The following is a 23971-nucleotide window of genomic DNA, read 5'->3' on the forward strand; positions in this document are numbered from 1 at the left end:
ATCTCTTTGCTTCCCACCTCAATCATCATCTGAAAAGGTTCTGTTCGAGGACACACCATCCACAAGCCTGGAGAATAGATGCTCTCTCATTCAGCTGGAACTGTCTAACAATATATGCATTCCCACCTCTACCATTAATGACCAAGGTGTTACTGAAGATCAAAGCAGAGCAACCCGAAGGCATCTTAATAGCTCCAGATTGGCCAAGACAGCACTGGTATCCATTACTAAGGAGCATAACTTGCACCAAGCCGTGGCCCCTGCCTCAGTGGCTTCTACTCTTGACTCAGCACAATTACAGGACGGTTCACCCCAACCTGCAAACTCTGCAGCTGACAGCTTGGAGGGTTCCTTGATTTCTACCCATATCTCTCTCTCCAAGGAAGTTCAGCAGATATTACTGGAAGCATGCAGACCTTCCACCAGAAAGACTTACTCAGCCAAATGGGAGAGATTCAACATCTGGAATACCAACAAGGGACAGGATGCATCAGTAATGAGCATCCCACAGATACTGGAATACTTGGCAGAAATGCTGCATAATGGACTTTCCTATTCTTCCATAAAAATACACGCTTCAGCAATCTCAGCAAAATACAACACTGATCGACCTGTGTTTTCACATCCTTTGCTAAGACCATTTCTAAGAGGGATAAAGAATATCAAACCTCCCAGAAAAGCACCAGTGCCTGCATGGGACCTCAACTTCGTGTTAGAGAAATTAACTCTTCCTCCTTTTGAACCAGCAGCATCTTCAGACTTGCAATTTCTTTCCTGGAAAACAGTTTTCCTGTTGGCAATTACCTCAGCAAGAAGAGTTTCGGAGATACAGGCCCTCATGGCAGTACCTCCATTTCTCATTTTTCATCAGGACAGGGTTTCTTTAAGAACCAATCCTTCTTTTATGCCAAAAGTGATATCCAGGGTGTCTCTAAATCAAGCAATTCACCTGCCTACTTTCTTCCCCAATCCTCAAAATAAAGGGGAAAGGCTGCTGCACACTTTGGACGTACACAGACAACTACGCTACTACTTGGACAGAACAAAGGCCAACAGAAAGTCAGACCAACTTTTTGTAGCATACGCTCCTGCAGTGCAAGGAAAGGCAATTTCCAAACAAACAGTTTCAAAATGGATTGGACATTGCATCAGATTCTGTTATTCTTTTCATGGAAAGGGTGTGCCAGCCAATATCAGGCCACACTCCACCAGAGCTACAGCCACTTCCACAGCCTTCTTAAGAGGGGTGGCTACAAAGGACATTCTAGAATCTGCTACATGGAGCTCCGTGCATACATTTTCCAAGCACTACAACCTGCCTTTATATTCCAGATACCGAGCAGGCTTTGCTTCAGCAGTCCTGCAGGGCATTTTAGCTACACCATCCTTATCTTAGAGCCTACCACCCCCAGCTTGGCTATGGTATTCAACCCATGTGTAAGGACTGCAGTTGCATTCTTGAAGGACATAGTACAGTTTTGTACCTACCATAAATGTAGATGTCCGATAGATATGCAACTGCAGTCAGGTTTTCCCTCCCTCCTACCCCTCTGTGTATTGGGTCCACTTTCCTCCTTTTATACTTAGCTGGGGATATCTGTTATGGTGTATCTGTTTATTGCTATTGTGTATGTCTGGACTTTTTTATCCAGATCTAATTTTTTAGCCTTCCTTTGAGGGCACCTGGCATCTGGGGCAAGAAACACTGAGGAAGATGGCGTCGGCTGATGCTTTTATACCCTAGCCGCTCTGACGTCAGGGAGGAGGCGACATCAGCCAACGCCGGACCCAGACTTTGGAATCCGGTTGACCGAGGGCTGCCTGAAGCAGGACAACCCATATGTAAGGACTGCAGTTGCATATCTATCGGACATCTACATTTATGGTAGGTACAAAACTGTACTTTCTAAACCACTTGTGTCAATTGATAAAAAGTGATCTTTCTTATTCTTCTGTAGAAGTAAACACCTCTCAACCATATCAGCCTGCCTGCCCCTGGAACCCCCCTTGTTGGCCAGGCTTGCCGTAAAGCTCTTCCTTAAAGAGGTTCTTGCACATGAGACCACCTATGAAACCTGTCCCTCTGCCTTGGGACCTTAACTACAATTCAGAGAAATTAACCCAACATCCCTTTGAACCTGCCAGGCCTTCCTCCTTTCAGATGTGTACATGAAAGATGGTCTTTCTGGTGGCTGTCTCTTTAGCCATAAGAGTGTCAAAACTGCAGGCGCTAATGGCCTGTCCCCTTACACAGTCTTCCACAAAGACAGTGTGTCCTTGCGAACCAACCCCTCCTTTATGCCTAAAGTCGTCCGTGATATCTCTTAACCAATCCTTTCATCTGCTCACCTTGTTTCCCTCACCCACTAATGAAGGGGAGAGTGTATTGGACTCCCTGGATATGCACAGACAACTTGGATTCTATCTGGACAAGACCAAGGCCATCAGAAAGACTAACCAGCTTCGTCTCCTTTCACCCCATAGCCCTTGGCAAGGCAGTCTCCAAGCAAACCATTGCATGCTGGATAAGGAAAGATATTTGCTTCTGCTACTCTCACCATGGAAAAGAAACCCCAAGGGGAATCGATGCCCATTCCACTAGAGCTGTGGCCACCTCAAGGGCCTTCATGAAAGGCCTAGACACTGCATCCATTTTGGAAGCAGCCACTTGGGCCACTATCCACACTTTTACCAAGCATTACAAATTGGACCAAGTTTCCAGAGCTAGGACTGGATTTGACTGGGCAATCCTGCAGGGTCCTGTAGAACCCTCTGCATCTACCACCACCCTCTCATCCTCTTAAGCTGTTACGGTCCCACACCTAGAGTACTGCAAGATAGGAATAGAAGGACATAGAATAGCTGTGTAAAATCTTACCAGAACATAGATGTCTTTCTCTTCCATGTTGCAGTATTCCTTCCCACCCACCAGTCCCTCCCCTGGTGTCGTACCTTTCTGTACTACCTACATTTCAGTAGGTCTCCAAGTCACACCTGTAAACAAATGGCACACACCTCCTGCTGTGCCTTATCCTCTGCTTGCTGGCCTTCAAGTTCTGAGGATTCTGCATGCAGATGTCTACTTTAAGGCCTCTTGGTGTATGGCCCTAAGTGTGACGTCCCACGCACACTACAGCAGCTAAGCTGAAGCTTTTGTATAGAAGCCAATGTACGAGTCACCTGAGGGCAGGAAATCCCACACCTCGATTACTGCAACATGGATGAGAAGGGCATCTATGGTTATGGTAAGATTTTACACAACTATTCATTTTGCTGAAAATTCAGAAAGAACAATCAGAAATCTTGCTGGTTGACCCCCTTTTGGCCAAGACTGCATTGGTTTCCCCTTAATCGCCTAGCCAAGGGCAGTCGCCACCTGTTGCCCCTCGGGATGGACCTACTCGCACAGGGCAAGGGAACTCTAATAGACCCTCAAATGTCCATCCTAAACCTAACTCTGTGGGTGATAGGGCTTTGATTCCCTTTAGACACTTTTACACTGAGGACATGCTACAGGTTCTGTAGGAGGCTGGAAAAGGTTTCTGTCTGGTGTCTGAAATAACTTACAACCAATGCCTGCGGAGCCACCAGTGGTGCTGTCTTAACTGTGTGAACTAATGAAAAGTGGCTTGTCATATTCTTTCATCAAGGCACATTTATGTGTCATCTCAGCATGCTTGCCTTTGACTCCTCCTTTGGTGTCCAGGTTGAAAGTCAAGTTGTTGCTGAAAGGAGTTCTACACATCAGACCACCAAGGAAACCAGTTCCTTCCCATGAGATCTCAACTTTGTGTTGGAAAAGCTTATTAGCTCCTTTTGAGCCAGCTAAGGCCTCTTCTCGACAACACTGCATGGGGAAAACTGTTTTCCTGGTGGCCATTACTTCAGCAAGAAGGGATTCTGAACTGCAAACCCTCATGGCATAATCTCCTTTTAGTTTTCCATCGGGACAAGGTATCCCTACGTACCCAACCCATCCTTCATGCCCAAGTTAGTGAATGAGCTTTCATTGAATCAGGCCATCAGACTGCCTACCATCTTCCCATTTTCAGGATCCTCTAGTGAAAGGATCCTTAATACTTTGTATGTGCACAGACAGTTTAGATAGTTCTTGGCAAAGACCAAGTCCATCTGTAAGTCTGATATTTTTTTTTGTTTGTTTGTTTTTTTTTATTTCCTGTCACCCAAGAGCCCTGGGACATCCTGTTTCCAAGCAAACTTTCTTCCTGGATTTCAAAAGCCATTTCCTTCTGTTACACCTCAAACGGGAAGCATCTTCCTTCTCCTGTTAAAGGCACATTTTACTAGAGCTTTGTCTTCTTCTGGGATCTTCTTTAAAGGCTTGGATGCAGCTTCTGTTTTGGAGAAAGCTTACATGGTCATATGTTAACACTTTCACCAAATACTACAAATTGGATATCATCTCCAGGTCCAGAGCAGGATTTGCCAGGGCTATTCTGCATGGATTTGTAGAAAATGTTTGCTCCTCCTCCCACTTCTTCTTATGCATGAGCTTTTGGCATTCTCCCTCATGTTATGGATACTACAACATATGAATAGAAGAACATAAAATTATGTAAAATCTTACCATAACCATAGATATCCTCTTCTTTATGCTGCAGTATTGCTTCCCCCTGATACTTGCCTGACTTCTGGATACTCGCTCCCTTCAGTCTTGTGCTTGGCAGCATTCAGTTCTGAGGTAGGTGCGTGCTGACGTCTGGTTATGGCCGCACACTGTATGATGCATGCTGTCTCATGTACCTTCACAGTAGCATTTTAACTTTGGTATAATGGCTGGACATACGAGTCAACCAGAGCCAGACTCCCTCATGTTATGGATACTGCAGCATATAGAAGAGACGGACGGACAGACATCAATGGTTATAAGATTTTATGCAACTATTCTTTGCATGCATTTGCTGATGTAGTCGTAATTGCATTGGTTACTTCCCTTCTGTGTTGCCAGCAGCTGTGTAATGGTGATAAATCTTGTGACCTAACTACTGGGATAAATAAAATTCAAACCACTCTATTTGTAAACTGTACTCACTTGGTAGAATAATACTCAAACAAAATGGACCAATGCTCAGTATAATTTCCTTAATTTTGAAGCTTCTGCTGTCATGTGTGGTGGTGATTTTTTTTCTGTCTTGCATAGTTGCCCAAATCTGTTCCAGCAATTTTCCTATAATAATTATCCAACTGTTCTCTGATCAAATTGATAGAACTAGAATAGTATGCCCTGCATAGAAATTGGTTTTAAATCAGTAGGAGGACTTGACTAATCATTACTAGGTGAACAGATAATTTTTAAATGCAGAAGTTATGCTTTGGAAATGTTTTTCATCATAAGCTTTTAGCAGCTAGTACAGAATGGTTTACAGTAGAGGTGTTGTACCATTAAGCAGCTTTGTCACAATCATATCTGCAATATGAAAAGGGAATTTCTAATTTAATTGTAACCTTGATAACCAAAATTAGTATTTAAACATGTATGGCATATATTGAGTTCTACACATACCTTTTCCACATTCGTCACATCAAGGAAGTGTTACCACATTATCATATTATCTACAAGCCTGTTGCTACTGCCCTGAAAAGTTAACAATGATCCAAAAGAACCCATAAACAGTTCTACATTAATAGTCCTTTAAAACCCAAAAGAGAAAGTGGGGGGAGGTGCCATTTGCTGGAGACCTCAGAGGGGAACAGTGGTGACTGTGCTTGACTGCATCTTCCTCAGAAAACTCTGAAACCCCAACCCCTAAGCCTGGACTTAATCCCTTGTATATTTCCCTGGAAGAGAGGAAGACATTGGGCTTTTTACCAAAAAAAGTGATGAAATGTAACCCTACAACTGTGTCTTAAAAATCCTTAAACAGAAATGCAAGCTGGAATTGGAAAGCAGACAAAAACTAGGAGGTATCCCATAATTTTCAGAAGACCAAGTGAATTCTGACCCCTTTGCTATTGAGACCTGGTTAAACTAGGGGCAGTAGTAGAGAATAAAGTACCCAAAGCAGAAGGAAACACTAGATTTTACTGTAAGCCTTCTGAGTGTACAGAAAATGCTTGCGGGGACCTGTTTTGAACCTGTCAAGACTGATAAACTTCATGTTCATGCCCGAATTCAAAATGTTAAGTCTCCAAGACCACCTTTTCTCCAGATGTGCTCTTCTGGTCACTGTGGATTTGAAAGCTGCCTGACTACATATTTTCCATGTCCAGGGACCACAGAAAGTTCTGAGATTCGAAGCAGGGGAGATAATTTTCATATTCACCTCCTTGCCCTTTGGCTTGATGCGATACCCAAGGTCCTTGCAAAATACTGGTCTCCAGTTAGTCTTTTGTTGGTAACTGGCATCCATATTTACCATATCTTGATGTTTACCTGATTGATGCAAACTGCTTGGAGGAGATTCAGACTGCTGTGCTGTGAATTTCACCCTTATATACTTACAAGAGCTAGGAATCTTAGTCAGCCAGGCCAAGTCAATTTGGGATTACTGCTGAATTATGAAATTATAGAGGACAATCTTCCAAAAGGATGAGGTGCTCTCTGACCCTTCCACATTGAGAGGGAGTTTATCATAGCAAAGGTTATACTTCAGGGTACCGAGTTTCATGGAATCGTACATCCTGATGGTACTCCTAGCAAGAAAGCTACAGTGGTACCTCAGGATCAGAATGTGCCAGCAGTCGCACTCCTTACAAGCCCTCCTCCCTCTCTTGTCTTGCATAATGAAGGAGCTACCATGGTGAAAAATAGGGGTACACCTCATGTTTTGGGGTACTCTTTAGGCTAGCACAATCTACAAATACTGATTTCAGACTCCCTGGACTTAGCCTGGGGTACTCATGTGAGACATCTGAAAGGCTGGGGCACACAAGACAAGGCCATGCAAAAATCGCCTACATATCTGAGATGGAGATTCTTTTTTTTCTTTTTTGAGCATTCAAACAGATTTAGGTGCGAGGACCTCTCCAAATCCTAAAGAATAACACCACATTTGTGTGGTATATCAACAAGCAAAGCTGGGGAACGTGCACTCCATACCCTATTGCAGGCTTGACATTCTGGGCAAACTACATTCCTTCTCAAGAGAATGTCTTTGCAGACAGATTGAGCAGATCCCAGGTAATCCTGCATGAATGGATGTTGTATAGGGAAACCTTCTTATGTTTGACTTGGCAGGTAGGGTATGCCAAAAGCGAACATATTTGCTTTCCATGAAACAGGCAATTAATTTGTAAAAAGTGTCTTGCAGCTTGGAAAATTTTTTTTTATCTGGATTGCCGAGGTCTAGTTCTATATGCTTTTACTCCATACCCTAAATCCCCAAGGTATAGCAGAATATCAAGGAGGACTGACCAAAAGTCATATTAATAACCCTCCTTTGGCCATGACAGCATTGGTTCTCTACAGCTGAACTTTCCAAGGGAAAAGCCAAAAATGTTGCCACAGCATGTGAGCTCTTGACTCAAAGGGTAGCTTACGCACCCCATCTTAACCATATGAAGACTGACCGCTTTGATTTCATCCATATCCAAACTGGGCACATGTTTTCAAAGGACATGCTATGTCTGGAGAGGAAGGTTAGGAAATATTACACAATACAGTGCAAGAAACTTCTCTGTGTGGAAGATTTTCAGTCCATATATCTCTAGTTAATCTCTGTATATTAATCAGATCAGACAACAGTAGTAGAAGTAGCGAACTTAAACTCGTCTCAAGTAAAAAAAAAAAAAAAAAATACACAATTTGAAATACTGTATAGAATTACCAGGTATTCGAGAGTAATCCAAGCAAGGCAGGCAGTTTGTTTCCAGTCGAAAATCCTTCATTAAGTACATAGACAAGGGATCCAAGTAAAACAAAAATAGAGCAATAGTTTCCTTACAAACTTTCTAAATATATATATACTTTTTATCAGACAAGAGAGTGGTTTATTGTGCTGTAGAAGTGTTATTGGTCTGTCTTTCTGCTTTTCCTGGTTAGGGGTAGCCACAGCGGAACTCCGGTCTGCTAATGATTGGCAGTAGATTTTGACGTGCTGGCTCACCGGGCCTAACGCACAACCTTAAATGAAGGAACGCCCATTCACGCATGTCGACACACAGAAGACGCTCTGAGAATCGAACGTGCAATGTCTAACTGTGAGGCGACAACGCTACCGCACACATGTTAAATTCACATAGGTCACCTAGGAAAATGGAAATGATTCTCCCTTTGGTGGCTTTTCAAGAACCAGTTCTCTAACTTCATTTCAATGAGATTGCTCTTTCATTACCTGTGTCAGACCCTTACAAAACTGTACTGTCTTATTCTGCTTTGAAGGTACATGCTTATGCTTTTCCATTCCATCTTACTGTAGACCCTTCCCCTTTATACTTCCAGCTACATTTGAAAGTCTTTATGTGGGATAGCAAGATATTACTCCACTGTGAAACAGTGTTGTTGGTGGCTGTGATGTGTTGCATCTTATTCCACCTAGAAAGGAAATCCATAGAGCATGGGATCTAAGTTATAGTTATGTACTGAAGAAACAAGCCTTTCCCTCATTTGAATTGTCTACGTCACCCCTCGCCCAAGTACTTATCCTGAAAGTGTTTTTTTTTGTTGTTGTCTGTGCCTTATAACAGGAGATTTTTTAAATTAGTCGGCCCTGATATGAAAGGAACCTTTTTTAATTATCCACAAAGACAGGATAGCTGCTCTTGCCAACTCATTTATGTCTAAGATTGTCAAGGACATCTGTCTGAATTGTGCCATCTACTTCCCCACTCCTATATTTTTTCCTGAGCCAGAGTAATGAAAAAAAAAAAAACTGTACTCCTTAGATGTGCATAGGCAACTAAGATTTGAATTACACAGAACTGAGAAAATTCGGAAATCTGAGTAGCTGCTTGCATTTTTTGCAAGAGGTGGGTGACAGTTAAGACATTTTAAAAAAATTGCTGGCCACACTGTCCGCTACTGTGCCCATGCCAGGGCATGGTAAAGGCACATTACACTAGAGCCCCAGAAGCCATCACAACTTTACAGGGGAGTTAGTATACGTAGTTCATTTTGGAAGCAGCTGCTTTGATCCTCAGTTTATACGTTTTCAGAGCATTATAATTTGGGAATTACTTCCAGGACACTGTTTCTTTGTTATACTACAAAGTCTGCTCTCAAATGGTTTCATTTAGACCATCTAACAACTGGGTCTGTGGTCCGATTCATCCCAGATGAAGACTAAAGCAGTTAATGGTATGGTGCAGGTATTGGAAGCTGTCAGGAACTTGCCATAGTTATAGATGTTTCATTTCACTTTAGTCCATATTCCCATGCTCTTCATGCTGGCATCCTTTGTTGGAATGAGCCGTCCTATATCTTTCCCTGCCCTCTGCCTTTTTCCTTTATCACTACTAGGCTCTCTAATATAAAAAAAAAAAAAGTCTAAAGAGAGTGATTTTGAGGCCTTTGGAGTGGACTTTGCTAGTAAGGAATGGGATAGAGCTTGCTTAGTTTGCTCATACTGTGGAACCTGGACAGGCCCATGGCCCAGTCAGCATAAGAAGAATGTGAAGATGACATTAGCTGATGCCCCTGTTATAGCACCAGTGTTTTTGCATGCCAGAGGAAGAGTCTGATGTAACCAGTGGAAGAGAAAGTACAACTCTGGAAGTCAGGCTGAATATATGATTACTTGCTGGCAATAAATACCACAGTTAGGGTAAATTGCCACATCTGTACTTTCTCCCTCCTCCTAATTCTGGTAAAGGCAGAACAAAGACTATTGCTTCTGTGTAGGGATCTCTTGCTCAAAAAAAAAAGATCCTTAATGCATCCCAACCTGTGCATCCTGAGGCCCTTGTAAGCACGTACTTTCATGGGATATGATAAATGTTATGAGGGAGCTTGGGGAGGCAGGCTCAAAGAAATCATACATGGCAAAATTAAAAAAATTCCTGTGCCATGAAGTCTGAGTGACGGTGGTCTTGAATTGTTACACTTTTTTATGGAACAGTCCTGTCTTGTGCATCTTTAGACGTTCATGTTTTTCAGTTCTCAGCTTGCTGACCTCTGGATCCTTGTTTGTGTTGTCAGATGCAGGTGAAATAATTTCTTAAAGGAGTATTGCACTTTAGCCCACCCAGAAAAGATATTACTGTGCCTTGGGACCTCAACTGTCATTTAAAAAAAAAAAAAAAGCTGACCCTGGCTGCCTTTGAACCAGCTGCCTCAAGTACTTGAAAGATGCTGTTCTTCGTGGCTATGACATCTGATAGACTCGCAGACATCAGTGTGCATACAATAGTTATTGATTTCTTTCACAAGGAGAGGATGGCTCTTTGCAACAACTCTCCTGTTTTTATGTCAAAATTTCTTTGAGGTCATTTCTAGTGCAATGAGTGAAGACTGGTTTAAGATGTATATAGACAACTGAGATTATATTCAGGACAAAACATAAGACGCCTGAAAAGTGGAACTGCTTGCGTCCTTTGAAAAAGGTAGGAATGGGAAGGCCTGTGAATAGACACACCTAGTGGCTTGCCCACTGTATCTTCTGCTGTTCTGTCTGCTGTTCTGTCTGTGGAAAGTGAGTGCCAGGATATGTAAAAGCTCATTTAACTAGAGGCACAAGAGGCCACATCAGTACTTTTCAGAGGAGTTAATGTTCAGTCAGTTTTGGAAGCGGTTACATTGGTCCTTAGTCTGTACCTTCACAGAACATTATAAAATGGGTGTTTGGCCTAGAATGAAGTTTGCTTTTGTCCTGTAGAGCAATTCCGGACCAGCCACCAGTTACTTGGGAGCCCAGGCCCAGTGCACTGGGAAGTTGTCCCATTGATCAGGATTGCATCACTGTGTAATGCAGTGAATTTACTACATTTGTGTTGGGAGCAGAATATAATTTTAGAAGAATGCATTCACTGTTGTAGCACGTTCCCCCCCCCCCTTTTTCATCCTTCTTGAGCATCTTGGAGATGAGGTAAATACTGTATAAACTACCTTTGTTTCTCATCTTTGCTTTCATTTCCCTACCAGACCTCCCTCTTTGAATTTGTAAACCCCCCAGAGTGGAAGATTGGGACATTAGGGGTGGTATGTCTTCTCTGTGGGCTACCCCCCATTTTTTTGGTCCACTCTTGCTCTGGTACTTGAGATAGGCACATTGTGCAGGCAGGGCAAGAAAGATCCAAAGATTGTTTCAACTGTTGTCCCTTGTACACCACCTACATCCCGATTTGCAAGTGAGAGAGTGTCAGCCAAGACAGTTGGTGGAAGGTGCAGGTCTGGATGTTGGGCAAACCTTGGCTTTCTTGTAAGTAAGTTAAACAGGATATTCCATTGGTGAGGACTGCAGGCATTAATCTACTTGAACATCTACATTTGTGGTATGTTCCTAACTTATCTTTACTTACATACTTGTAACTTATTGATGGTTAAAGATCAGTAGAGAAGTCCGAAAAAAGACAGTAAATGATGTTGCAGCTGATAGGGCACTCAGATTGGTCACAAATATTCAAGTTACTTTTGCAATCTTTAGCAGTGTTATCACCCCCCACTAACTCTCTCATACTGTGATTCCTTACCTGACCCTGTCTATCCTTTCTGTTAGCAGAGTTCTTGCAATTTCTCTGTCCTGCTTTCCCCACCTTTCTTTTTTTCTGTCACAGCTCTCTGCTGCCTCATCTTACTATCTTTTTTATCTGTTCTTTAAAATGTTACTGATATTACATTTGGTGATCCATGGTTGTTCAGACTTGGTTTTGGTATATCAGATCTTTTGTAGCAACCATCTGTGCAGTGTGTAGCTTTTTTTTTTTAACATGAGTATTTTCTTACTTTTTTGTCACAAGCGTTTATAAAATAGAACATATTTACTGTGAAGATATTTGTGGTATCGACCAGTGTATTCATTGTACTAACGTGTATTACACTACTGCTCATTGTAGATTAATGATGTACTGAAACTTGAAACATGGTTATCACTGTGATATAAAATTCTTATGTTTGTTCCTGTCACAGTACTGTTTAGGTTTCCCTTTGTGTTATGGTAAAAAAAATGACTGTGGACTTGTGTTTGTAGTTTTTCTTCATACCTGTAAAATGGGTTATGTCCAATGAATGACATACTTTTGTAAACAACTTAGCGTTTGCAAAGCTGACCTCTTAGTATAAAGGCAGATACCTGCTTATGCATCTAGTGACCTGGTGATCAGTAAGTGCCCTAAGAAGTTGGGTGATGGGGCAGGTGATCTTGCTTTTTCAGCAAGAAGGTTGCATTCCTGCCGTAGTGCCTTCAGGGGGAAACTGCACTCAATACTTTAAAAGTGAGCCTTCCTTATATTCATTGTGCTTGAAGATGTTCTCCTTTTATAATGTATGTGGCTGTGTAGGCATTTAGATGTTCTTTGCAGAATGATGGTGTTTGCCTACCCTCCATCAGCTCAAGTGGGTAAGTGATTAGAGGACTTGGACCTGAGAGCAACAGGGTGAGGAACAAAATAAGAAAATACACTTTTTTGACCTTCACACAACAGAAGTTTAAATTTTTCTTAACAACTTTATGTCTAATAGTAATATATATTGACTGTGTTGACTTTTGTCTTTTTGTCTTTCTGTCTTGTTTGCCAGACTTTAAGTCCCAACCCGAGCCATCCCCAGTTTTGAGCCAGTTGACACAACGACAGCAACAGGTTCAAACATCCCCTGCCCCTCCTCCTGGACTTGAACCCTTCTGTCAAATGAAACTGCGATCCCAGTCACCAGCTGAGAGCATAGAAACTGCTAGCAAGATTCTGCAGCTGCCTAATGTTTCTTCAGACAACCCAGCATCTTGTGTTCAGCAGACGCATCAAAAGCAGATCAAACAACAGAAGCGAAGAATACCTCAAGTGTCAAAAGTAATTTTTATATTATTCCAAAGTTTTTACTAATTGTGAATAACAAAGAATTAATTTAAAATGACAACTGCAGTGGTAAGCAGTTTGAATGTTTTTTTTTTTTCCTGCATTCACAGAGGTACTTAACCAGTGGTTTTCAAGTGGTGATGGCAGCCTTTTTGGGGAGGTCCATGTCTGTTTTAGGTTAGACCCAAGCATGTCTGGAAGAACTGCATGCTTAAACATTAACCCTTCTTTGTGGCACATGGGAATAAAGCCATAAATGCAATCCAGATTACCAGAGTTCAGACAGTGGCTCAAGCACTGGAAAGTCTGGGTGAAGGTGGGAAATGAGAAACTGTGTCTTGGGTGTCCTGAAAAGATGTTTGGATTCCTGGCTAGCTTGCATCTGCAGTGCTAGTTGGTGGCTTTTAAGCATGGAAAACAGGAGCTGGTGTAGATAAAGGTGTAGGCCGCAGCTACTCAAGCCAATGGTGGTAGTTCTTGTCCTCACATTTGAAGGGCCGTGCATACATGCGATAGAGACACATAGATGGTCTCTGCAGTGATGTAGGTACGCATGTCATCAGTAGTCGTGGAGTTTGAGTACTGTTAGTAAATACTTCCGGAGCTCACATTCTAGTGAGTTGGTAGGGGTGTGTGTTCTAAACTGTCCAGGGACAAGTAGAAAGATGGAGCTATAAGACCCCATACTTGAGAAACCACATTTTTCTGTGTCAAGGTGCAAAAGTGTATGCCACCAACAAACTACTTTTGGCCAGATGTGAGCTAGGGCACAACAATATATCATTGCTCACTGGATGATGGCCCACTGGACAGTCTCTTGATATACATTCAGCATGGGGGATTGTGTGCCAAGTCTGTTTGGATAGGCTTAAATGATAAGCAGGCATTGGTACAAAAAACATTCCAAAAATGATGCCCTTGGGCTTTAAGTACAGAAATGTATTATTCAAATAATATTGTATTTGCTGTAAATGAATAGTGAAAAAATGCTTTACTAAATCAGGTCTTATTTTTAATGTGACATGCATTTTGTGCTTTGTGGTTGGTTTACCTCTGTAGAGTTGCATTGTTTTCTATAGGGAAATTCAAAATATTTTTTTGATAGCTACTGGGGGCCTGCACATTGTAGGGAATGAAGTTAAGATCACTGTGACTGAGTATGAGAACCTGTGAACCAAAGTATCTGTTAAATGGTCCATGTTTGGTTAGTTGTAAGACTGCATACTACAGTTGATAAGAATGCTTGATACTTGGAGACTTTCAGGCAGCCTTGTCCCCTTCCCTGTCTCTTGAACCAGTCATGCTTCTCTTCCTACACATCTCCAATTCTTCATTGCTTCTACGTTATTTCAGCCACAGTGATCTTGCAGCATTTGATTTTTTCCAGCTATTTAACATTTATGTTTAAAGTTTTAATGTTTACTTCTGTGTGACCGCATACGTGTATATTATATCTAATGTTACCTAATGCCATCAAATTTTATCAGTTTTTTATTGTATTATACAAAACTTGCTGATTGTATTTTTTTTATTTTACGGTGGTACAGTGGTAGCATTGTTGCCTCACAGCAAGAGGTTCTCCTGTTCGAATCATGGCTGGAGTACCTTCTGTGTGGAGTCTGCATGTCATCCCCGCGGTCGAGTGGCCTCCAAAAGACATGCGTGAATGGGCGTGACTTTGCTGAAGGTTGGGCGTCGGGCTGGCAACTCGGCACCATAAAAAAGAAAATCTTCTGCCAGTCATTAGTGGACCGGAGTTCCGATGTGGCGACCCCTAACCGGGAAAAGCTGAAAAGACAAATGTACCTGTAATATAAAAATATTTATCTAATATCTTGTATTGCTTGTCTTACTTTTTGTCAGTGTGATGTGGGTCATAGCATGAAGAAGTTCCGCAGACCAGTTCTCTTACTTGGTTAACAAATGTAGTAACATTAAATGTTTCCATTTCCATACTGCAGGCTAGCCTGCAAAAAAGGAAACCTTTGCTTTTTTCCTGCTGTTCTTCATTGACCTTTGTATGGCTTTGTTAGCCCTCCTCCAGCCCCTGATGTTAGCGTTTCACTGTTGCAGTCATCACACTTGGGGTGTCTGCAAGCAGGTAGCCATCAGTCTATCTGATAGCAGGTAGCCCTCGGCCCGAATATCAGAGACTTAGTATTTCTGTGTTGATTGCTGTCGCTTCAGGACTGATGTCAGGTCATTAGGGGTATAAAACCAAGAAGCTGACGCCATTACATCAGTCTTTCTTGCCGAGGTGCCTGAAGCAGAAGCATTTGTTCTTTGTGTTTCACTGTTGCAGTCATTACATTTGGGTTATCTGCTTGCAGTAGCCCTCAGTCGGCCTGATTAACAAGTCTTGGGTCCTGCAAGGATGCTGTCCCTTCTTCCATGACGTCAGGGGTATAAAACATGCAGCCAACGCCATTACATCAGTCTTTCTTGCCGTGTGGTGCCCGAAGCAGAAGTTCGCAAGTGCAGGTCGGCAGACTCCTGAAATTTTCGTTTTTGAGTTTCAGAACTGAAGTCTTCAACTAAAGCTAAGTACCCTGTTGGGGAAACTTTTCTTGCTCCTTATCGATGTCAGTAAAAGTTAATAATTGCATTACTTGTGGAAAGCAAATACCTCATATGTTCATAGGTAGGTACTAGGCTATTGGCCCTAGGGCCTATACAAGCCTAGCCAAAAATGTACCCCGGCTTTCGCCACCCAAGAAAGTTATTTTCCTGTGCCTCTGTCAAGCAGAACCACAGAAGTGATCCCTGGGGTGAATTTCCTATTACCCATCCAATCATCAAGATTTTTCTTGAGTGTTAATGAGGAGCTCTGTTTGACATAGATAGGTAGTCTGTTCCAGAGTATGGGAAGTCTCTGGGACAGGAATCTATCCCTCTAGCATGTTCTGTTTATTGTGGTGACAAGGTTTAGGTACCTAGAGCGTGTAGCTTGAAGGGATTGGGATTTCTTTAAGTGGAGCATGTCCAACAGCTTTGGGTTTGACATAGCTTTGTATGTTAGGCAGAGATCACCTCTGAGTAGGCGATATGCGACGGATTAAAGCTGGAGTTGTTTGAGACGGTCTGCGTAAGGCATCTGTTTGAGGCCAGTAATCCTGTTTGTGAGGTATTTTTGCGGCCTTTCCAGTTGTAGAGGTCTTGTGAGGTACATACCAAAAGGGGCGTTGTACTCTATAATGGGTCTAATGAGTGATGAGTAAAGGGGAACAATGACCTCTTTTTTTCTGGATGAGAAACATTTTGTGATGAGGTGTGCCACATAGAAGGATTTCCTGACCACTTTGGCGATGTGATTATCAAAGGAGAGTCTACTGTCCTCCTGTGTCCCAAGGTCTCTTATCACACTTTTGGTGTTAAGTAGACTACCGCCTATGTGGTAGTTCATGGGTACAGAATTTTTACAAAAGGGGTTGACAATGCACTTTTTGGCATTGAGCTTGAGACCATGTCTTTGACACCAGGCATCTGTCTCAGTGAGGCCCTTTTGTAGGATGGTCCACATCGTTAGGAGTTTCAATTATGGCTCCTAGTTTGCAGTCATCTGCAAATTTAGTTAGCCAAAGACCTTCTGTGTTAGTCTGTACTTCAGAGAAGTAGATACAAAACAGGAGAGGTCCCAGGACTGAACCTGGTCTGAAGTCTGATTTGGAGTCTGCTACTTTCACAGTGTGGGTTCTTTCAGTAAGCCAGCTGGCAACCCATCTTGTGACACAGGGATTTATACCTAGTTTAGTGAGTTTATAATTCCAGAGTGGGGGATGGTGTCGAATGCATTGGCGAGATCTAAATAGGCTGTGTGAACCACCTTACCCTCATCCATGGCCTTGGTGACTACTTCAAAGAAGTCTATCAGGTTTAGGAGACATGATCTGCCTTTTAGAAACCCAAACTGTGTGGGGTCCAGGGTCTGGAGATCTCCAATGTCTTTGTGAGTTCCATGATGATACGTTCCATGGCCTTGCAGACGAGGCTTGTCAGGCTAATGGGGCGGTAGTTCCCGGGGTCTTTTGTGGCCCCCCCTTTGTGGAGTGGGATAACAGTTGCGGTGTGCCATTCAGTGGGCACAAAGCTTGAGGTGAGGCTATGACTGAACATGGTACTTAGTTGGGGTGCTAGTTCATTCTGTAGTTCATGTAGAAGGCAGCCTGGGATGTTGTCAGGTCCCATGGATGCTGTGTTCTTGGCTTTAGAGAGTGAAGTTTTTACCTGTGCAGCCGTGATTACAGGAACTTGGCATTCTTCCGGTATAAAGATGGGCCCTTTAGGGGGTGAGAGGGGGATAAAGTTAGCACTGAACCTATCTGCCAGGATGTTGGCAATATCAGTTGGTTCTGTATATTTAGTGTCATTGTGCTGTAACTCAGAGCAGATCTGAGTGTTGCCATTGACATTTTTAACATAGCTATAGAATGCTTTGTGGTTGTCTTTAGAATCTGTGGCAATTTTGTTTTCATAACTAGCTTTGGAGGATTTTATGAGGGATCTCAGCTTCTTACTGAGGCTGACCAGGGAGTTCCTCCAATCGTGGGATTTTACACTCTTTTGCAACAGTTTCTTTCTTCTGTTGTAGAGTTTGTTTATGGTAGAAGACCACCAGATTGGCTTCCTTTTTTTGGAGGATAGCATCTTGGTTCTGTTAGGGATAGCATGATCCATGCACTCATGTAAGTGCTTAAAGTGCATTTGTGTAGGATTCAGCAGTCGTACCTTTATTGTCCATCTGCATGGGTGTCATGAAGTTTGCCACTTCTGTCTTAAGCGTGAAGTTGGCTTTGGAGAAATGTTTTACAGTTGTTTTCCTAATGGGGGCTGGGAGTGGGATGTGGATGTCTAGGGTGACTAGCTTGTGGTCGGATCTGACCAACGAGGAGCTGACCTCTGGTGTGGAACACCGGTCACCCATGTTGGTGATGACCAGGTCTAGGATATTGCTGCCTCTTGTGTGGTTGTGGATAAGTTGATCCAAAGCGTTGTAATTGATGTTTTCCAGAAAACGTTGAGCAAAAGAGTTGGTACATGAGTAGTTTTCCCAGTTAATGGTAGGGTAGTTGAAATCACCCATTATTAGAGTATTGGGTTGTACCTTAATGTTTTCCAGTGTATCAAGAAAAGAGGAGTGGGAATCCTGGGGCATGGTGGGGGGGTCTGTAGCAAGCTGCAATCTGGATTGCGATTTTGCCCAGAGTTAATTGAACTTGGATAATCTTGGATGCATTATGCTGAGCAACTAGCTTGGAGATGTGGATATCCTTAATGAATATGGACACACCTCCACCTTTAATGTTTCGGTCTGGGTTTGGTGGCCGAAAGGTGTGGTATGAATTATAGCCTGGTAATGCAGGGGTGCTCTCTGGAGCTTTGAACCAGGTCTCTGTCACTGCACAGATATCAATGTTCTCCATTTTAAGGAGTGCCTCGAGTGAGTGCATTTTGAGGTTTAGACTTCTAGCATTGAATAGCATTACCCTCAGATTTTCATTCCTACAGTATTCCTTGCCTGGGCCCTGACCACAATGTACCTTGCTGTCGGTTTTGTGCTTTCTTTAAGCAGCGCAATATCAGTCGGTATATTTTCACCTCTAAATATTTCAGTTCTTGGTTTAATTATCCAGAAATGTCATCAGTTAGCCATCCGACTACCAGGATTCTGAAAAAACGCAAAGATAAAGAACGAGACAGGCCGCTGAGGTCCAAAGCTGCCGACGACGCTTCTCCTAAGCAAGTTCGCTGGTACTCAGAGAGGTGCTTTCACATCCCCTGATACCCGCTACTTCAGATTCGCAGACCTTCAAAAATCTTGCTTTTTTCCCACTTTTCTGAGATTTAAAAAAGTTCAAGTTACAGGTTTGCTGTTCTTGAACTGTTTTGTAAGTTTCTGTGAGGCCATTTTTGCTTGGGCAAAGGGAAAGTCTTTCTGTTGATCAGTGGCAGTGATAAACATTGAGCTGCTTCCCTGCCCCCTGTGGGAGTGGTTACTGACTTGAAACTGTAGTTTTATTGGCCAAAAGGGGTCATTTCCAAAACTCCTTCATCTTCCTCTCTTAAAACCTAGTTGCCTCGTGGTTTTGGCGTCTTTTCAGGCTTGTTGGCTGTTGGTGAAGCACCCACCAAGAGGAGAAAACGCTGAGAGAAGAAAGGAGCCACTTTTGAGATTTTAAGTATTTTTCCTCTGTTTATTTGATAAGTTTTTCTGCATAGCTGCCTAGTTTGAGCATTTTCTGGCTTGTTAAACTTGATTTCTTCATTAGTAGCTGTATTTAGAGCGCAACCAAAAGCTGTATACTGAATTTCCTGTTAATTTTAAAATCGTTTTTTTCTCGAAACTTGCATATTTTCTGTCTTTGACCTAGCACTCTTGTGTGGGGTCATTTACTGCACTGTTATAACTTGATATTACCTGTGAACCTCTGCTATCTCCGAAAAAACAAAAACAAAAAAAAATCTTGCTTTTTTCCCACTTTTCTGAGATTTAAAAAAGTTCAAGTTACAGGCTTGCTGTTCTTGAACTGTTTTGTAAGTTTCTGTGAGGCCATTTTTGCTTGGGCTAAAGGAAAGTCTCTCTCTTGATCAGTGGCAGTGATAAACATTGAGCTGCTTCCCTGCCCCCCGTGGGAGTGGTTACTGACTTGAAACTGTAGTTTTATTGGCTGTTTTGGGTCAATTCCTGGCTCTTTCCAGCCCCTGCTATCAAGCACGCTTTAGAGTACTTTAGCGCGATTTAGCGCGGAGTTTCCACTAGAGCAGCATTGGGCAGCGCCGGTTTAACAAGGTTAAACTTTTTCTGGCTCCATAAAGTCTGTTCTTCGATTTTTCCCTTAGAACTGCTCTACTAGTAATCTAAACAGTATATCCCTTAACCAAAAAGCGCAGCACTTGTTCCTAAAAGCTTTTACTTGTCTTAAAAGCATTTTCTTTTCAGGTTTATCACTTCTGTATTATACAAAGTCCTTCACTAGCAACCCCCCCCCCCAGGAGTACCCACTTCCTTACTAAGTCCTCTCTTATTCAGTTACACCCCTAACTTCTAAATTTCTCTAGCATGTCGAAGGGCCAGATGCTGGCGTCCTCTCCTGTCCAGTTGGTGAATTTGGGAATATTGAGGCAATGTTACAATTGCCTCATGTACACTGACAACCCTCTCCTCCTCCCACATAACACAAATACTTGTGAGATTCAGCTATTTAGCCAAACTGGAGGCTGAGCTCTCTCAACTCAGGACTGGCAAGACCAGACAGGAGGAGAAGGCAACTACACACACCACAAAACCAGTCTCACATAAAGCTATCACAACAATGAATCAAACACATAAACACACAGAGTCATACTCGGAGGCTCTGAGCAAAAATTTACCTAAACAGCAGAGGCCTCCAAAGCAGACATCCAAGCAACTGCCACCTCATGACACATCACAGGCAACACATAAACCACAAAATCAGTGTGCAAAGCAGCCACAGCCCTTAAGGCCAAATACAACACCAAACATACTTGTCATAGGTGACTCCATAGTCAGACACACTGACGTCCCACTCACCAGGCTGAACAAGGAGAGGGTCACAGTAAGCTGCGTATCGGGCGCTAGAATCCGCCACATAACACAAGCACTCGGGTCACTCCACAGCAAGTACAAATATGACACAGTCATTGTCCATGCTGGTGTGAACGACCTGAGATGTACCTCCCTGGACTACATGAAAACAGACATAGAGGAGCTCTCTGATTATGTAGCCCAGGCAGGTATGACCCTGACCCTGAGCAGTATCCTTCCTTCACCAAGAATGATGCCACAACATAGAGACAAGATGATCAGCTTTAACAATTGGCTTAATTTCTGGTGTCATTCAAAGGGGATCCAGTGTCTGTCTGCCTGGGATGACATGCTTGACAAGCCACGCTGCTTCGCAAGGGACGGCTTGCACCTGTCACCCCTGGGATTCTGTATATTGGCTAAGGCTCTTGCCACCCCCATAGTGCCTTTTTTAGGCAAGGTTCAAATTCTAAACCTACCACCCTAGAAAACAAAAATAGGAAGAAACTAAGGGTAATGCTGCTCAATGCCAGAAGTCTAAATCTCAAAATGCACGCTCTCGAGGCCCTTCTCAGTATGGAGAACATCGATGTCTGTGCTGTGACTGAAACCTGGTTCAAGGCTCCTGAGAGCACCCCGGCGCTTTCAGGTTTTACCTCATATCATGCGTTCCGCCCCCAAAACCCGGACCACACCACAAAAGGAGGGGGTATATTCATCATGGATACCCACACCTCCAGGTTGGTGGCAACGCACGAAGCATCGGAAACCATCCAGGTGCAATTAACCATAGGCAAAACTGCTCTACAATTTGTAGCATGCTACAGGCCACCCTCTCAAACTCAGGAACCCCACACAGCCTTCCTGAAGACACTGGAGGGTATTAATTTATCTCCAAACACCATTATATTTGGTGACTTCAACTACCCGAATATAGACTGGGAACATTACTCAAGCCCCAACTTTCTAGCCCAAAGGTTCCTGGAGTTCATAAATTCAAATGCCATGGAACAACTAGTCACCGATCCCACAAGAGGGGAAAATATACTAGATCTCATCATCACAAACATGGGGACAAAATGCTCCACACCGGAAGTATATCCCTCGTTGGTGAGATCAGATCACAAACTTATCTCACTGGAAATCCACATCCCGCCCCCACCCCAAACAAAAAAGACCACAGTGAAGAACTTCTCTAAAGCAAACTTCACACTACTCAAGACTGGTGTGGTATCCTTCAAGGCCCCCGAGCCAGTGGAAACCACAACCCAAGCTGCGGAAGCCCTTACAAATGCCTTCTACGAACACCTCCAGGACTGCATGGATCAGGCAATCCCTAATAAAACCAAAACTCTTTCCACCAAGGGCAAACGTCCAGTCTGGTGGACCCCAGCCATAAACAAACTTTACAATAAGAGGAGAAAGCTGTTACATGATAGAGCAAAATCCATAAAAGAGAAGACACCCTTGATCATTATTAGTAAAAAAATACGAGCACTCATAAAATCAACCAAGGCCAAATTTGAGAGAAAAATTGCAATAGATTCAAAAGACAATCATAAGGCCTTCTTCAGCTATGTTAGAAACCTGAGTGGAAACTCCCAGATATGCGCAGAATTAGTCCAAAATGATACAAAAATCACTGAACCCACAGACATTGCCAACATACTGGCAGACAGGTTCAGTGCAAACTTCACCCCCCTCTCCCCCCCAAAAGGAGAGATAACTATCCCAGCGGAGTGTAGCCTCCCAGACATCTCTAATGCGCAGGTGAAAGCTGCTCTCTCTAAAGCTAAAAACACAGCATCAATGGGACCGGATGGTGCCCCCGGCTGTGTGCTACACAAACTCAACAAGGAACTAAACCCGCATATAAGGCAGCTGTTTAATCTTAGCCTTACCACAGGATACGTGCCCAAGGAGTGGCGTACGGCAACTGTGGTCCCACTCCACAAAGGCGGTACCTCTACGGACCCTGGAAATTACTGCCCCATAAGCTTAACAAGCCTGGTCTGCAAAGCTATGGCGAGGATCATAATGGAACTCATAAACAAAGACATAGGGGACTTGCAGACATTGGACCCGACCCAGTTTGGCTTTGTCAAGGGCAGATCATGCCTTTTGAACTTGGTCGACTTCTTCGAAACAGTCACCAAGGCCATTGATGAGGGAAAGGCAGTCCATACAGCCTACTTTGACCTTGCAAAAGCTTTCGACACAATACCCCACTCGGGTATTATAGAGAAACTTACCAGCTTAAATGTAAACCCATATGTCACAAGATGGGTTGCAAACTGGCTAAAGGACAGAACCCACAGTGTTAGAGTTGCTGGCGGCATGTCAGACTCCAAGCCGGTCACAAGTGGTGTCCCACAGGGCTCAGTCCTTGGCCCCCTGTTGTTCGGCATCTACTTCTCAGAAGTACAGGCAAACATAGGAGGACTATGGCTGACAAAGTTTGCAGATGACTGCAAACTGGGCGCCATAGTGGAAAGTACATCGGACACAGATATCCTTCAGAGGGGTCTCACGGAAACTGATAACTGGTGCCAGAGCCATAGCCTGAAGTTAAATGCCAAAAAATGTATAGTCATACCCTTCGGGGAAAAACAAGGTAACCCCAAGCTACCATATAGGTGGCAGTCCATTAAGCGCAGAAGAGGTTATCAGGGACCTGGGGACCCAGGTTGACAGTGGCCTTTCTTTTGACACTCACATTGCTAAAGTGGTTAGAAAGACCTTCTACAATGCCCACCTGATCATGAAGGGATTCACATCCAGATCAAGTGAGGTCATTGTTCCCCTGTACTCTTCACTTAGACCAATGATCGAGTACAATGCCCCATTCGGGATGTGTATCACCCGACACCTGCAGCAATTGGAGAGACCCCAAAAGTTCCTCACCAAAAGGATAAAGGGACTCCAAAATCTGTCATATGCTGCCAGACTGAAGAAACTCCAGCTCTATTCAGTCGCATACCGCCGGCTCAGAAGTGACCTGTGCCTGACATACAAGGCCATGTCCAACCCGGAATTAATGGACATGCTCCACCTCAAAAAATCCAAATCTACCAGATCCACTAGAGCAAGCGACTTAAAACTTAGCACGGATATAAATAGGACATGCTGGAGGGATAGATTTGTCACCCAGAGACTCCCTATGCTGTGGAATAAAATCCCAGTCCATGTGAGGCAGAGCACCTCGCTAGCTCTGTTCAAGAGAAATCTTGACCGGTGGATGGGAGATCATAGGTTTACCCCGGGAATCATCTCAGTGTCACTGCTGGACAGAGGCACAACAAACTAATGGGCACAGTATTTTTTAACATAAGGGGTGGCGTAAGCCACAAAACTTTGGGCTAGGCTTATAAATGCCTTAGGGCAGATAGCCTAGTATAAACCTATGAACCTATGACCCATTCGGAGTCCGGTATGCCTCGAGATGCTTCAGCTGTGGAACCTGCGGATGTCTCTACCTTGGATGGGTCCGGAGCAGCTGTGCAGGCACCGGCTTCTGAGGGT

The 23971-nt window shown here is 43.4% G+C and overlaps 1 protein-coding gene across 1 annotated transcript in view; it reads left to right on the forward strand.

Moving 5' to 3' along the window:
- Nucleotides 1-23971, forward strand: part of UBAP2 (ubiquitin associated protein 2) — a 2620504-nt gene that overhangs the window by 1662912 nt on the left and 933621 nt on the right. The window contains exons 10-11 of the mRNA XM_044087268.1: nt 12632-12900; nt 13017-13083. Of these exons, the coding sequence (XP_043943203.1) occupies nt 12632-12900; nt 13017-13083 (336 nt within the window). The remainder of the gene's footprint in view (nt 1-12631; nt 12901-13016; nt 13084-23971) is intronic.

This window comes from Protopterus annectens, chromosome 1.part1 (genome assembly GCF_019279795.1).
Source record: "Protopterus annectens isolate FY-2018-M chromosome 1.part1, PAN1.0, whole genome shotgun sequence".
Taxonomy (NCBI): Eukaryota; Metazoa; Chordata; order Ceratodontiformes; family Protopteridae; genus Protopterus; species Protopterus annectens.